Source organism: Stigmatopora argus, chromosome 6 (genome assembly GCF_051989625.1).
Source record: "Stigmatopora argus isolate UIUO_Sarg chromosome 6, RoL_Sarg_1.0, whole genome shotgun sequence".
Lineage (NCBI taxonomy): Eukaryota > Metazoa > Chordata > Actinopteri > Syngnathiformes > Syngnathidae > Stigmatopora > Stigmatopora argus.
Window position 1 is genome coordinate 18,332,462 of NC_135392.1, and position 14,179 is coordinate 18,346,640.

Consider the following 14,179-nt stretch of genomic DNA (forward strand, 5'->3'; position numbering starts at 1 on the left):
GTGAACATTTCTGAACCCAGTGTATTAAATGAGAATTAGCCCTATGTTCAAACATTTTGGTGCTGGATTTAGCTCAAATCAGCAACAAACTTTTAACTGCTGTGCATTTCTGCCAAACAGAACACTACAATTAACTCTTTTCAAAACAGCAAACACAACACATCCTACTTTTTATGCCAATATATTGCCAATCTCAAACTGTCAATACACGACAAAAATTACAACAATGTAAACATTTTAATTGTCAAAACCTTTACACAAACATGTGAAAATTCCTAAATACCACGTTGGAAGCAGGTTTTCTGATTAACACCTAAATTATTCTACTTTAGATTGATTAAAAAACCACTTGCATGTAATTGGGAGGTGTAGTACAGTAGAAAGCATTCTATCGTTGTTAATTCATTAATTCATCTTCTGAACCGCTTATACTTACAAAGGTCATAGGGCGTGCTGGAGTCTATCACAGCTAACAATGGGCACTAGGCTGGGGACACCTTAAATCGGTGGCCAGCCAATCGTAGGGCACAAGGAGGTAGACAACCTTTCACGCTCACACTCATACGTAGGGGCAATTTAGAGTGTTCAACCAGCCTACCCTGCATGTTTGTGGGGTGTGGAAGATAACCAGGAAGCCAGGGACAACATGCAAACTCCACTCGGTGAGGACCGACCTGGGCTCGAACTGTTGATCCCAGAATTGTGAGGCCGACGCGCTAATCACTTGGCTGCCTTCAGTCATTGTGTAATGTTTAATCAGCATTTTCGTGCCTTGTGGTGAAGTTTGGTCATCTACATCCGCTACCTCTGTAAATCCAATGTGACTGAGTGAATACCGTATTTTCACGACTATAAGTCTTACATTTTCTCCAAAAGACAGGGCGCCTTATAATCTAGTGCACCTTATATTTGGACCAATATTAAAATTGTTATCACGATAAAATAAAATAAATCAGTCGATAGGGTACACCAGGGGTCCCCAAACTTTTTCGTGTGAGGGCCACATAACCTTTCCCTTCTCTGATGGGGGGCCGGTGTCAGTTTGTAACAGAAAAAGTGTGACGATCGTAGGGGAGCTTAAATTTTTTATTGTTTTCCAGGAGGCCACAACCAAATAACCCTTTCCAGGTTCTTTACAGAAAAAAAGTCAGGAAACAAATAATAACACTATTAATGAAATAAATAATAACTAAATAACCCTCTCCGAGTTCTTCACAGAAAAAACAGGAAATAAATAACACTATTTATGAAATAAATAATAACTAAATAACTCTCTGGGTTCTTCATAGAAAAAAAAGCCATGGAACATTAACTTTCTGTTGTGACATGCACAATCTTAACAGATAAAAGTTCAGCTCAGTTGTCAGAGCAGAATCTCTCTCACGTCAACACTTTGCAGCACAGTGCTTGCTGGTGAATTAGGCAGTGGACTCGTAGCGGGGCGGTGAGACCCCTTTTTTCCAACTCCAGCGTCCCATTAGACCGCGAGTTTCGCCCACCATGCTAGGAGCCCCGTCAGTCGTGATGCTAGCTAGCTTTGACCAGTCCAGGTCCAACTTCTCCATGGTTTGGCACACTTTGTCAAAAATATCCTCTCCCGTTGTAGTCCCTTTGAGACTTTGGAGGGCTGCCAGATCCTCGCATATCTCAAAGTTTGCGCTAACTCCACGAATAAAAATGAGCAGTTGCGCTGTGTCTTGCACATCCGTGCTTTCATCCAGTGCTAATGAAAAAAAGTCAAATTCTTCCGTCTTCTGCTGCAGCTGGGCATATACATTACTCCCGATTTCTTCAACGCGTCTGGTGATTGTACTCGCCGACAGACTTACGGCATTAAATGCATCTTTCTTCTCGGGACATACCTCCTCCGCGACAGCATCCATACATTTCTTAACAAACTCTCCGTCAGTGAAAGGCTTACCGCAGCTTGCTATCAGTTTAGCAACTCGAAAGCTGGCCCGAACGGATGCCTGGTTCAGCTGAGCTTGGCGTACAAATGTATTCTGCTGAGATAGTAGTTCACTTTTTCGCTTTGAGTTTGTCTGCTCGTATTTGGCCCTGCAAGCTATCGTACTTGTCTTTGTGACGGGATTCATAGTGTCGGCGAAGATTGTATTCTTTGAATACCGCCACCGTCTCTTGACAGATGAGACAAACAGCCTTTTCTTTGCATTGAACAAAAAAATAATCGTTTGTCCACTCCAGGTTAAATACCCTGCATTCTGAATCAATTTTTCTCTTACCTAACTTTTTAGCCATTATTCCGTTCTCTCTTTGACAGGGCGGGGCCTAGGATTTTTTTGGGGGGGAAAAAAAAAATTCTGGATTTTTTATTTTTCCAAATAGGAAATAAAGCCGATAGCATCTCTGTTATTGTTCAGAGGGCCGGGCCAAATGTGCTGACGGGCCGTATCCGGCCCGCGGGCCGTACACCATCCTCTACAGGTCTCGCAACTACGGTAAGCAGCCTGCGACTGTAGCGTTATGTAGTTCTTTTGTCAATACACCCAGTATGACGGCGAGCACACTAATTTGGTGGTTATTCATGTTGGGAGTGAATGGAGTTGGCAGAAAGCTGATTTGTAATCTATTAATAAAGTTTGGCTGACCTATCTGACTGTTTTGTTGACATTCCCTTTAGCGCAGCACCATCTAGTGGATGCGTAACGTAACCCCAGCCTCTACTGTAGACCCGTATAATGCGGTGCGGTAGACCAGTGTAATGTGGAGCAGTGCGCCTTACAATGCGGTGCGCCTTATATATGGAAAAACATTAAAATGTGTCATTCATTGAGGGTGCGCCTTGTAATGTGGTGTGCCTTATAGTCGTGAAAATACGGTAATCAGGTCTCGGGAACTGAGTTGTTGATAGATTGGTAGAAAGGAGGAGGGAACTTGTTTGAACTCTGTGCTTACGGTTTGGGTATCTTAGTTATGTTTGGCCTTGGTCCAGGCTTACCCTGAAAGAAAACCTCTTGTTAATAGCACTTGCATTAGTCTTATGATAAATCATCTTTTGTTTTATTTTATCGCACGACATGAAGGGATTCGTTTTATTTTGCTTTTGACTGGGATTATCAATGTCCCAAAATTGTGTCAATGAACCCAAGTGATTATACTTTTTAATATCATGCAGAGAACACCTTGAGAGTTGTCAAATAAAATGTTTGTATCCCGAGATTTGGTTAGAAATAGCTTGACCTGAGGTGATTAAAGGTCAACCAAGGTCAAATTTAAATGCATAAAACGTTGGATTGGGCCAAACCAAAGACTTGTTACCAACCCTGATGACTAATAATGGATTAAAAAAAATATTAGTGCATGAAATTAGTCTTTCAAGTTGGCTTATGTTTTGTAGACTGTCACGACTGTCAATCACACTCCCGGCGCTTGTTAGCTTGATGCAATTTGTTTAGTATGCTTCCTTTTTCAACACAATTGTGCATGTTTGAACCATCGAGCCAGAATATAATTCCGAAGGAGAAGACAGTGTGTTTCTGAGTGTTTTTCAGTCAGCAGCAGATTGGTACAGTATTTTTTACAGTATTTTCAAATATTTTGAACTGAAATATCCTCCAAGGGCGGCCCGGTGGAGAAAGTGGTTAGCGTGTCGGCCTCACAGCTCTGGGGTCCTGGGTTCAAATCCAGGTCAGTCCACCTGTGTGGAATTTGCATGTTCTCCCCGGTCTTGCATGGGTTTTCTCTGGGTACTCTGGTTTCCTGCCACATTCCAAAAACATGCATGGATGGATGATTGGACACTCTAAATTGCCCCTAGGTATGACTGTGTGAGTGTGAAAGGTTGTCCGTCTCCTTGTGCCCTGCGATCGGCTGGCCACCGTGTGTTCCCCGCCTCTTGCCCGAAGTCAGCTGGGGTAGGCACCAGCACCCCCGCAACCCAAGTGAGGATAAAGCAGTTCAGAAAAGAAATGAATGCATATTTTACCTGACCGCTAAGGTAAAACATATTTAGGTGGAAGAATTTAATTGTCCTTGAAGTAAACCAGAAATAAACCTTGACAGCTGAAATAAGCACATTAAGAGCTCAACATGTGGTTCACTGCTGGTCAGTACCACAGACATATAAGCTTGTTTGATAGGTTTAAGCCTGACACCTATTTACAGGGCGTCTGGCATCTCAACAGAGACTAGCCGCACACAATGTGGCTGAATGCTACCAAACCAGATAATCAGTAAAAAGTTACAATGTGTGACTTGTATTTGAGGCATTTAACCCCAACATACACTATACTAGCTACTCTCTGCAATAAAGATAATTTATAAAGAGTGTTTGGATATTTTAGGAACTATGATAACCATGGTCAATCATTGAACTGCAGACTAGAGTGTCCTGTTGCCAACTGCACATGTGGACACCCTTATACTTGAACATGGTGTTTATTATTGACAAGCCATGGAGCACGCAGAAGTTCAACAAAAGAACACTCCTTGGGTTCTGATCAGGGGGGATTCTTCCCAATCACACCCCTCTTGGTCTCACTGTCATCGGCCATGTGAGAATTGAAGTACCATATTGAACGGAAAATAAGACGACCATGATTATAAGTCAGCCCCCTCTTTTTCAAGACTCAAGTTTAAAAAAAATACATTTGAATACCAAATTCAATTTTATACACAAAATAATGACAGTACATCTGAAACAATGATTATAACAATATATTCGAGAGAAAAAGCATGTTACTTTGCCTCATTCAAATCATGCAAAACTGTCTAGCACATCTTAGTAGCTGAACATTTAAATATGTAAACTAAAGTACAAACATATTTTAAAATTACCGTACTTACTCGCATAGAAGCCGCTTTTGTTGGACAAAAAAAGACTGAATCGAGGGTGCGGCATATATGCGCATAAAAACACGACATGTCAAAAAAGTGTGAATTGACGCCGCCGTGCCACGATGACGTCACGACAAAATGGCGCCGTTGCATGCGCCGTTACGTGATGATGCCGATACGGTCATTTATTTCAAAATAGAGAAAGGACAAACAGATAAAACGCTAAACAAAATTCCACTTTGATTGTTATAAATTTCCTATGTTTTCTGTTGTTTTTATTAAAAGGCAGGTTATATCCTTCTTTTCTTTCAGACACCTAGGCAGACAGCTTGGGGTCGTTGTTGTAGTTGTAGTTTGAGTTGTAGTCATTAGTGGAGAGCACCACTAACGTTTCCAGCGGAGTTTGATTCAGTGTTAATCAAAGTTCACTGTAATGTGTTTTCGAAGAAGAATGCTCTACATCAGTGGTTCCCAAACTATCTTACCTGACGCCCCCCTTCTTGCTTCCAGTAGACCCGCACGCCCCCCCCCCCCCCCTCCCAATTCCTTTTTTGCTCATGTGAACTTATTTTATTTTATTGCATTTATTTCTTTGCATTGTTCAGGAAAACAGATCTCTGTTAATAGAAAACGGGTTGGACCGTTGGAGTGACTGCTATAATCATATTTTGCATGTATTTAATGGCAGATATTTGTTCTTTGATTTTATTATTCTTATAATCTATTTAAACATTTTTTTTAGCAGATGACTTCACGCCCCCCTTGAATTCTCTTTACGCCTCCCTAGGGGGGCGCGCCCCCCAGTTTGGGAACCACTGCTCTACATTGTCAATTACTTGGATTTGATATAGAAGAAGCTGAAGAATCATCTGTGTGCCTTCGTCTCACTCTCTGACCGGAGTATCTGTGTAGATAAGGTGTCCCATTGCTATCAAAAAACATCGCAACGCTAAGCTAACTCGCTAATATTGATTTTTTTTGTTGCATTTCTTTTTCGAAAGTCACAACTATTGGAGTAATATGAACCATCAAAATAACTGTGATAAAATTGCAATAACTGCATCAACTCGAGTTCTGAACCTAGGAGGACCTGATCAAGACTAATTTCTTATCTTGCACTAAAACTCCATAGGCTGCTAACTACTTTAGTCACTTTTTGTGCCAGACTACTTATTTATGTGACCTCTTATTCATGATGACGACTTATCTATGTTGACTATCTATTATATTGACTATTTATTTATTTATTACTTGTTTATTGATTATTTGTGTGCACTTCATGGTGACGCTTTGAATCTAATTATACCTGTATAATGACAATAAAAGCATTCAATTTAATTCAAATAACCATCAAAGTGTTCAGCATTCGCTTTAAAGGTATTTGGCGCTACCTAGCGTTGTGAATGGTTATAATGTCGCCGAATGTAAGCTGACCAACACTTTTTAAGTATTTTTTCATTCATTCATCTTACATACCGCCCATCCTCGAAAGGGTAGCAGGCTTGTTGGAGACTAACACAGCTATCTGTCTTCGTGCGAAAGGCAGACTACACACTAGACTGGTCGCCAGTCAGTCGTAGGGCACACAGAGACAAACGACCATCCGCACTCCCAATTATACCGCCACCAGCAGGAATTGAACCCACGCCTGCCCACACCGAAGTCAGGCAAGTGAACCTCTACACCACGGCCAGTCTTATTTCAATGCAAAAAAATCGTCTTACATCCAGGCCAATACTGTACTTCAGCAGAACATGGGTGTCCCCAGGACGAAAACACTCCAGCACCCCTTGCAAGCACTCCAAAAAGGGTGGATACTCTGAGCTGCTGTTTGGTGTGTAAGCACGAAACAACAGTCAGTTCCCATGCCCAACCTCGAAGGCGGAGGGATGCTGCCCTTCCCTCTATATCAGGGTGAACCCCAATGTACAGGTACCAAGCCGGGGGGCAAAGAGCATGCCAAACTTGCTCGTCGCCTCTCACCGTGAGCGACTCCAGAATGGAAGTGTGTCCAACCCCCTGACCCATTCTAACAGGGACACAAGGACCCAGACAACATAGTTCCTAGAATCATTGGGACACGCAAACACCACATTAAGATGATGACTCTTTGTAATGTCTTTGTATATCATCAAACAATATGTAAACACATCAGTTTGAAATCGAACTTTAACATTAATGGATTATCAATTAACCATACAATAAATAATAATCAAGACAAAAATGACTCAAGGAATAAACATTTTCCATGGGCAAAATGAATTAAAAATGCTATTATCTTGTTTGACAGCATTTTCTCTCAATCTGTCGTTCAGACTATGTATGTTGATCCCTTCTGAGAGTCTAACTTCTCACACAATACTCATCCTCTCCAACACATTTTTTCTCTGTCGGCGTTTCTCAAATTAATATCGCCTTGATTCCTCAGTGCATTTCTAATGGCCTCTTACTGTAAACACACTATGTGCCATTGAACACTGTTTGGGAATCACTGTACTTCTGTCCTTCCAGTTTAAAAACCATCCACAGAAGTGAAAAGAAGTAGTTGCTTGATTTTAAGTTGGTATACAACACAATTTTTGTTTATGTAGTTTACATTTAGGCCAGCCCGGTGGAAGAGCTAATAACGTTCCAGCTTCACAGTTCTAAGATCGAGGTTTCGATCCTACATGAGATTCGACCTTCTTTTTTGGAGTTTGCATCATCTCCCCGGGCTTGTTTAGGTTATCTCCAGGTACTCTGGTTTCATGCCTTATCCCAAAACATGCATGGTAGGCTGGTTGAACACTAAATTTCCCCATGGTATGAGTGTGAGCGGAATGGTTGTCCTTCTCCTTGTGCCCTGCAATTGGTGAAAAACCATTTCAGGGTACCCCCCGCCTACTGCCTGTAGTTTTCTGTGATAGGCTCTAACTTCAGTTTGTCTAAAAGCCACAAGACAGGTAAATTCTGGTCACGTTGGCCAGGAACGTTCCAGTATATTAAGTCTGAAAGCAGGTGTTATTTTTGAATGGCTTGCTTCATGTCTGCAGTCGGCCACTTTAAACTCATTGACCAAAAAGTGTGACATTTCACAGGATTGTGAAGTGAAACAGAATGTCATGTTTTGGCAAGTTCACTTCACACATCTCCCTTTTTGTCAACCAGTTCCCTTGTTAAGTACATTACATGTCAAGCTAAAGGATTTACTTAGTCCATCCATGGAGAGCTTTAATTAGTGTCATTTATTTTTGTCTTGAATAATTAGCACATCAACACAATCACCATCGTTGTTTTCCTCGAAAAAAGTCATATGGGTAGAAAAATTCTCTAGCCACTGTGCGACAACGCGTGCACGAGTACACTATAACGTGGCAAAGCAAACATGTTCAAGGATTTGAAAGTTTGAATACAATTGGTGCTGCTTTTTGTCTACCAAGAGGTTCTGAGCATTTAGCCCTTTATTGAACAGCAGCATACCATATTTTCTGGACTATAAGTCGCATTTTTTTTTTTTAAATAACTCGGCTGGACCTCCGACTAATACTAAAGTGCGACTAATGTTTTTTTTACAACATCTACTATCAGAGTAACAAATAACTAGTGGTTATGATGTTTAATAATAAAATGAGGCATTATTCAATATAACAGGGAGTTCGCGGATGGGAGAGAGAGAGAGACATGACGGATGCGCTCGTAACATAACATCAACTTTAAATTTAAATTAAATGAACTTAGATTCCTATACACACTTAAAAAAGTTTTAATCTTACTTTACACTAAATGTAATCCTTCTTGTGCAATAACCAAGGCAAAGTATTGTGTATTCCACCATGGTTTTCGAGGCGAAAATCCTGCTTCTCCATATGTATTGGCGAGCCAGCTCAGTCACGAGTACACTAATGTTTTTCGATTATTTCGTGCTTAATATCGATTGTCATCATACGCCTTTTCTCCACACTACCCTTCATTGCACCGGCTTGCTTTGGATCCATTGTGTTTCCCTTAATTGGGCACTAACGCAAAAAACAAGGAAAAAATGCAACGCTCCGCCCAGTGCTCATCGAGATCTTTGCACAAAGGAGATGTGGCGAGAAAGAAATCATAAGCAGCCTATCGTGTCTCGACCACCTGGCTGTCTCGTATCTCAAGACAGAAATATTTGCTCGAAATTCCTCATATGTCCGGGCACTCGTACGTCAAGGTATTACTGTATTTGACAAAGGTATTTACGGATGGCATTGTGTGTATTAAATTGCAGATTTTAATTTTTTCAATATGTTATATTTTTTGATTTTTTTTATACTGCCTTAAAAGTAAAATTTTGGGGGGAAAGAATCCATGGAAAACTGACTGACCACGAAGACACCTAGACAGTCTGCATGCTCCAAAACCCACACAGGCAACAAAATTCCTTTAAAACAGCCCCATTCAGCAATTCAAAAGCTAAATTGCTACACTTTTTCTCCTATCCCACCCATCGTGGATGATGAAAAGCCTACTTTGAATAGAAGACTGTTGGCGTAACCAATGTTGTGTCCTTTGAGCGAGGGTTGCATTTTCAAGTCGAGCGAAAGTAAAAGAAAAACTGCATCAACGCACAAATGCAAGTCCTAAAAAGTCCACTCGCACCATCCACCCATAGCTTGTTTTGCGCAAGAAGGCCTTGCACAAAGTGGTCCACGTGACATGGGATTTAGGGGAGGGGGTTGAGGTGTTGTGAAGGAGGAAAGAATGACTGAACAGAAAGAACTGGGAACAAAAGGAGGAGATGTGGAATGAGAGGAGGTTAAGGGTCTCTGAGGAGTTAAGGCTGAAACGTGACGACAGTAAAAAAAGATTTAGACGATGGGACAAAATGAGCAGTGTAATAACCAAGTTGAGAAGACCTTTTGTTTGCCCTGGAAGGTGGCAAGGTCATGTGGCAGCAATGAAAACAATGTATTCTGGGGAAACAGTACTTACAGAATATTACAATTTGTGTTAAAACAAGGCCACCCAATGGTGTAATGCAGGGGTCGGGAACCGTTTTGACCAAGAGAGCCATAAACAACATATACTTTCAAATGTAAGTCCTTGAGAGCCAAACTTAGAATTTAAAAGTAAAAATAAAAAAACATTTTTTGGACATTTAAACACTTAAAGTACAATAAGTATCTAAATTATTTTATTAACATTGTTACGCTGTTGCTAATCAATGAGTACAGACGCTCCCCTACTTACGAACGAGTTAGGTTCCGAGCGATTGTTCATAAGTTGAATTTGTTTGTAAGTTGATTCAGTGCTATATTTTGTATTATAATTTGTGTTTAAGGCCTATATAAGTATATTGAAGGTTTATACAAGTGCATTTGTATGTTTAAGGCTTGTATAAGTAACACGCATTGGTTTGTACTAAAAAACATTTAATAAAATGGAGAGAATATGTACAGTGAGAGAGAGAGAGAGAGAGTGAGAGAGAGAGTGAGAGAGAGAGTGAGAGAGTGAGAGAGAGAGAGAGAGAGAGAGAGAGAGTGACAGAGAGAGAGAGAGAGATTTATGTATTAGAAACTGGCCGAAAGAAGCGATCTAACGACGATTGCACAGTTTTCTTCTTTTTTTCCATCATAAATGATGCGGGTGCACTGTATGGCATCATTCAATTGATTTGCAAACTGCAACGTTCAATATTTGGGTCCTGCTGCTCGATCTTTCTGTTTATAAATGGTACTGACAGTCGAACGATTCAAGTTGTATGCCCGTGCAACGCTCACCACTCTCACGCGCATCAAGCTTTGTTATTATTGCCACTCGTTTCAAATGAAATGGCTTGCCTCTTCCTTGCACCTCCCTCACTAGAAGCCTTTCGCTTTTCACCAACCATATTGAATAATGGCTGCACGAGATATTTCATGATAAAAATGAAAAAGGTTCTTTGCGCACTGGAGATACGTCACGCACTTACGCAACTTACGCACTGCAACGAACTGGGCAGAGGAAGGTGGATGCTGGGTGAGCTCAGCGCTCACAGCGCCAGGCGTCGGTATTAGCGGCGGAAAGAAGCACTGCACTACTCGGAAAAAGGCGCGCAATACAAAATCGAAATTACGAACATTTTTCGACATAAACGCAATTTGCAGACATGTTCGTATGTACCATTCTTCGTAAGTCGTATGTTCGTAAGTAGGGGAGCGTCTGTATATGTTATAATTTATATTCAAAGTACTGCTCTGCTTTTGAAATTTTCAAGTTACGAAAAAAAGTTCCGGAACCAATTAATTTTGTAATTAGAGCTACGACTGTCATGTACTTGGGAAACGACTTGCTGGTCACATTTTAGAAATGAGCATCGAGGAAACTGCACGGAACTCAGGGAGTGGTCTGGACAGGATATTCAGTTTCCCATTAGAGGGGAAAAGAATGGGGGCGGTTACGCTTACATTCTGTGTATGAGTCAAAAGCTCACCCGATAAGTCAGTGCTGTTCATCGGTGACCTCACAGACTGTTGAAGTGCCTCACACTGAATCACAGCGGCAAACATGCACAGGACAGACAGAAGGCCACTGTGGCCCACTTCCTGGCCGTGGCGTGCCAAGAGGCCGCAAATGACCTCGTCTCGATTTAGCTTAGGACGCTTGTATGTAAAGAAAATTCTTAATAGGAGTCATGTCTTCATTTGACTACAATGTACACAGAAGACGCAGTGTCCTATCCTTCATTTTACATGACATTTGCATGACAAAGGACATAAAACTTGCTCACCTTGCTTAAAGGATGGCCACTAACACTAACTCGGATGGATGGATAAATGAATGGGTGATAAAGAACTGGACAGGCAGAAGGACCAAGTAGATATGATGTCAAAAATAAATGGTATAGGTACAAACCATCCAACACAATTTAGCTAGGAAGGTTAAATTAAAAATTTGTGACAATATGCTGGCAAAAATGTGTACAACCTCTCAACAATGATGTGAATATGTTGAGAATTTACCAAAAACATTCAGTCATGACAAATGAGAGACAGCACACATCTACCATTTCATTGCTTCACATTCATCCTGTAAAAAGTTCAGCTCTTCTAGAAAGCTTTTGCTGACATTTTATTTACTTTGGCAAGGAACACCAGATGCAGTAAATAGTGTTCTGTACATACAGCAGATTGTCAGATAGTGTACAATGCCTTAAACTTTGGAGGATGAGCTTTTTCTGACAGTGAAAATGTAGGCATTTATTTGAGGGAGTTATTTCATCTACAGATGGACAAACACTAATTTCATCGAGAAATGTTCTACCCATAAGTTTACAATAAACATAGATTGGGCACCTATGGTGTGATTGTGTTGATAAGCTGTCTCTTCTTGTTTTGTTTCGTGATGGAGGAAATGTGGGCATTATTTAGAGATTTTATTTGGGAAAAAAGTGGATGACATAATTTTGAGAATAGTTTAATTCAGCCAAAAGCATCCGGGGCACTTCTCGTTTTGGGTATAAATATTCCTGATTGGGTGTTAAGAGGTAGACAAATAACTTCATGAGGTATTCCTTGGCTCATGAAATGTTCTAATTCCTTCACATTGATTGATTTGTAAGTGTATAATGGATCTTGTGGCACCTATTTTGACAATGAAAGTATCGTGAGGGTATAACTTCTGAATGGCTCATCCAGAAACAGGGACTAAAGATGGAAATTAGCCTTTGGCTATTATCATACATATTTACATATATATGTTAATTAACATGAATATGTACATGTTCGGCGCGTTGGTCTCACAATGGAGGACCTGGGTTCAACTCCAAGTCGGTCCACCTGTGTGTGGCGTTTGCACGTTCTCCCTGGGCCTGCGTGGGTTTTCTCCGGGTACTCCGGTTTCATCCCACATTCCAAAGACATGCATGGTAGGTTGATTGGACACTCTAAATTGCCCTAGGTATGAGTGCGAGCGTGAATGGTTGTTTATCTCCTTGTGGCCTGCGATTGGCTAGCCACCAATTTAGGGTGTCTCCCACCTCTGGACCGAAGTCAGCTGGGATAGCCTCCAGCACCCCCCACGGCCTTAGTGAGGATAAAGCGGTTCAGAAATGAGATGCATACGTTCATTAATATGTACTGTCCCTTTATTAAATAAATCAAACTCAAACATGCTTTGTGAATGTTTTGATTTGGGTCTCACTTACCTCCACTTATACTCAGCCCTTTCCCGCTTGACTTTACCCAGCACGTTGTAGAGCGCCCTCAGCTCTGGTGTGATGGTGTCGATCTGCACGCCCACCCCATCCGGATGAGTCCATGACACCCCGGGTCCGTGCAGCGTTTCCAGGCGCTCCCCTTGTTTGCGCACATGGGTGAAGGACCAGATGGTACCGGGAAGCCTGGACCCTGCGCCGCCGTCGGTCTGCACGGCCACATCGCGGCCGTACAACCGTGGGTACTGCGGCCTCTGCAAGGCTTGCTGCAGCTGGCTTTCCAGCAGCCGGTTCCGCCGCTCCAGTTCGTGGACCTTTGCCAAAAAGCAACGAAAGCGCAGGTTGAGCGTCTTGAGGACGTGGATGTTGGAACCCAGGTCGTTCCGCAGGGCGCTGGTCGCCGCCGGGGGAGAATGGCCGACCGGGGCGGCTGCAGCATCAGGGAAGAATAGCGAACTCATGTCAGAAGAAAAAAAAGTAATCAAATAAGAGGCACCGAAGGTATCAGTAGCAGCATCAACACTGTCCAACGGAGGGTCGAGTCTTTTGACGCAGACAAGATCAGTACAGCCCTTCCAACTCTCCCTTTGTATAAATCGTCACACAACTAGCGGGCACATTCTCCTTCTCGAAGCCGCATGCCGTGCTCTTAGAGCCAGTCGCCACGGCACCACAGACGCCGATTTAACCCGTCCAGGCAGCGTGCAAGTATCATGTTGCATGCCGCTAGAAAAAAAAATCATTCAGGCCACACCACCTCCCATCCGGACACAATCTCGAGTCACTTCCTGTCTGTTGCCATAAAAATATTTATACATGAGAAAAAAGATATCAAATATATACAGAGCTAGATGTCTCATACGTTTAAGTGGATGTCATTTATCACTTTTTGGCCGTTTATATATATATATATATATATATATATATATATATATATATATATATATATATATATATATATATATATATATATATATATATAAATTTATTCCTTTTCTGAACCGCTTTATCTTCACTAGGGTCGCCGGCAATGTTCCCTCTATTTTTTTGTTTGTCTGGGCAGAAAGACAACCTCCCTGAGCACACTGAGTACCGGTGTGAGCAACATCATCATTGCTCGCTATGGCCACACACCAGTATCACACCTGCCATAAGCAGGTGCATGTCTACTACACATAAATGATTTAGTAATAATAAAATGTAATGATTAATATCTATGAATGGGCGGCCCGGCAG

General features: G+C 41.7%; 1 protein-coding gene across 4 annotated transcripts in view; it reads right to left on the reverse strand.

Moving 5' to 3' along the window:
* iffo2b (intermediate filament family orphan 2b) overlaps positions 1-13,738 on the reverse strand; it is a 50,577-nt gene extending 36,839 nt beyond the window's left edge. For all 4 annotated transcript variants that reach the window (XM_077602699.1, XM_077602697.1, XM_077602698.1 and 1 more), the window contains exon 1: positions 12,935-13,738. In XM_077602699.1, the coding sequence (XP_077458825.1) occupies positions 12,935-13,404 (470 nt within the window). In that variant the 5' untranslated portion in view covers positions 13,405-13,738. The remainder of the gene's footprint in view (positions 1-12,934) is intronic.
* Between the last annotated feature and the right edge of the window lie 441 nt (positions 13,739-14,179).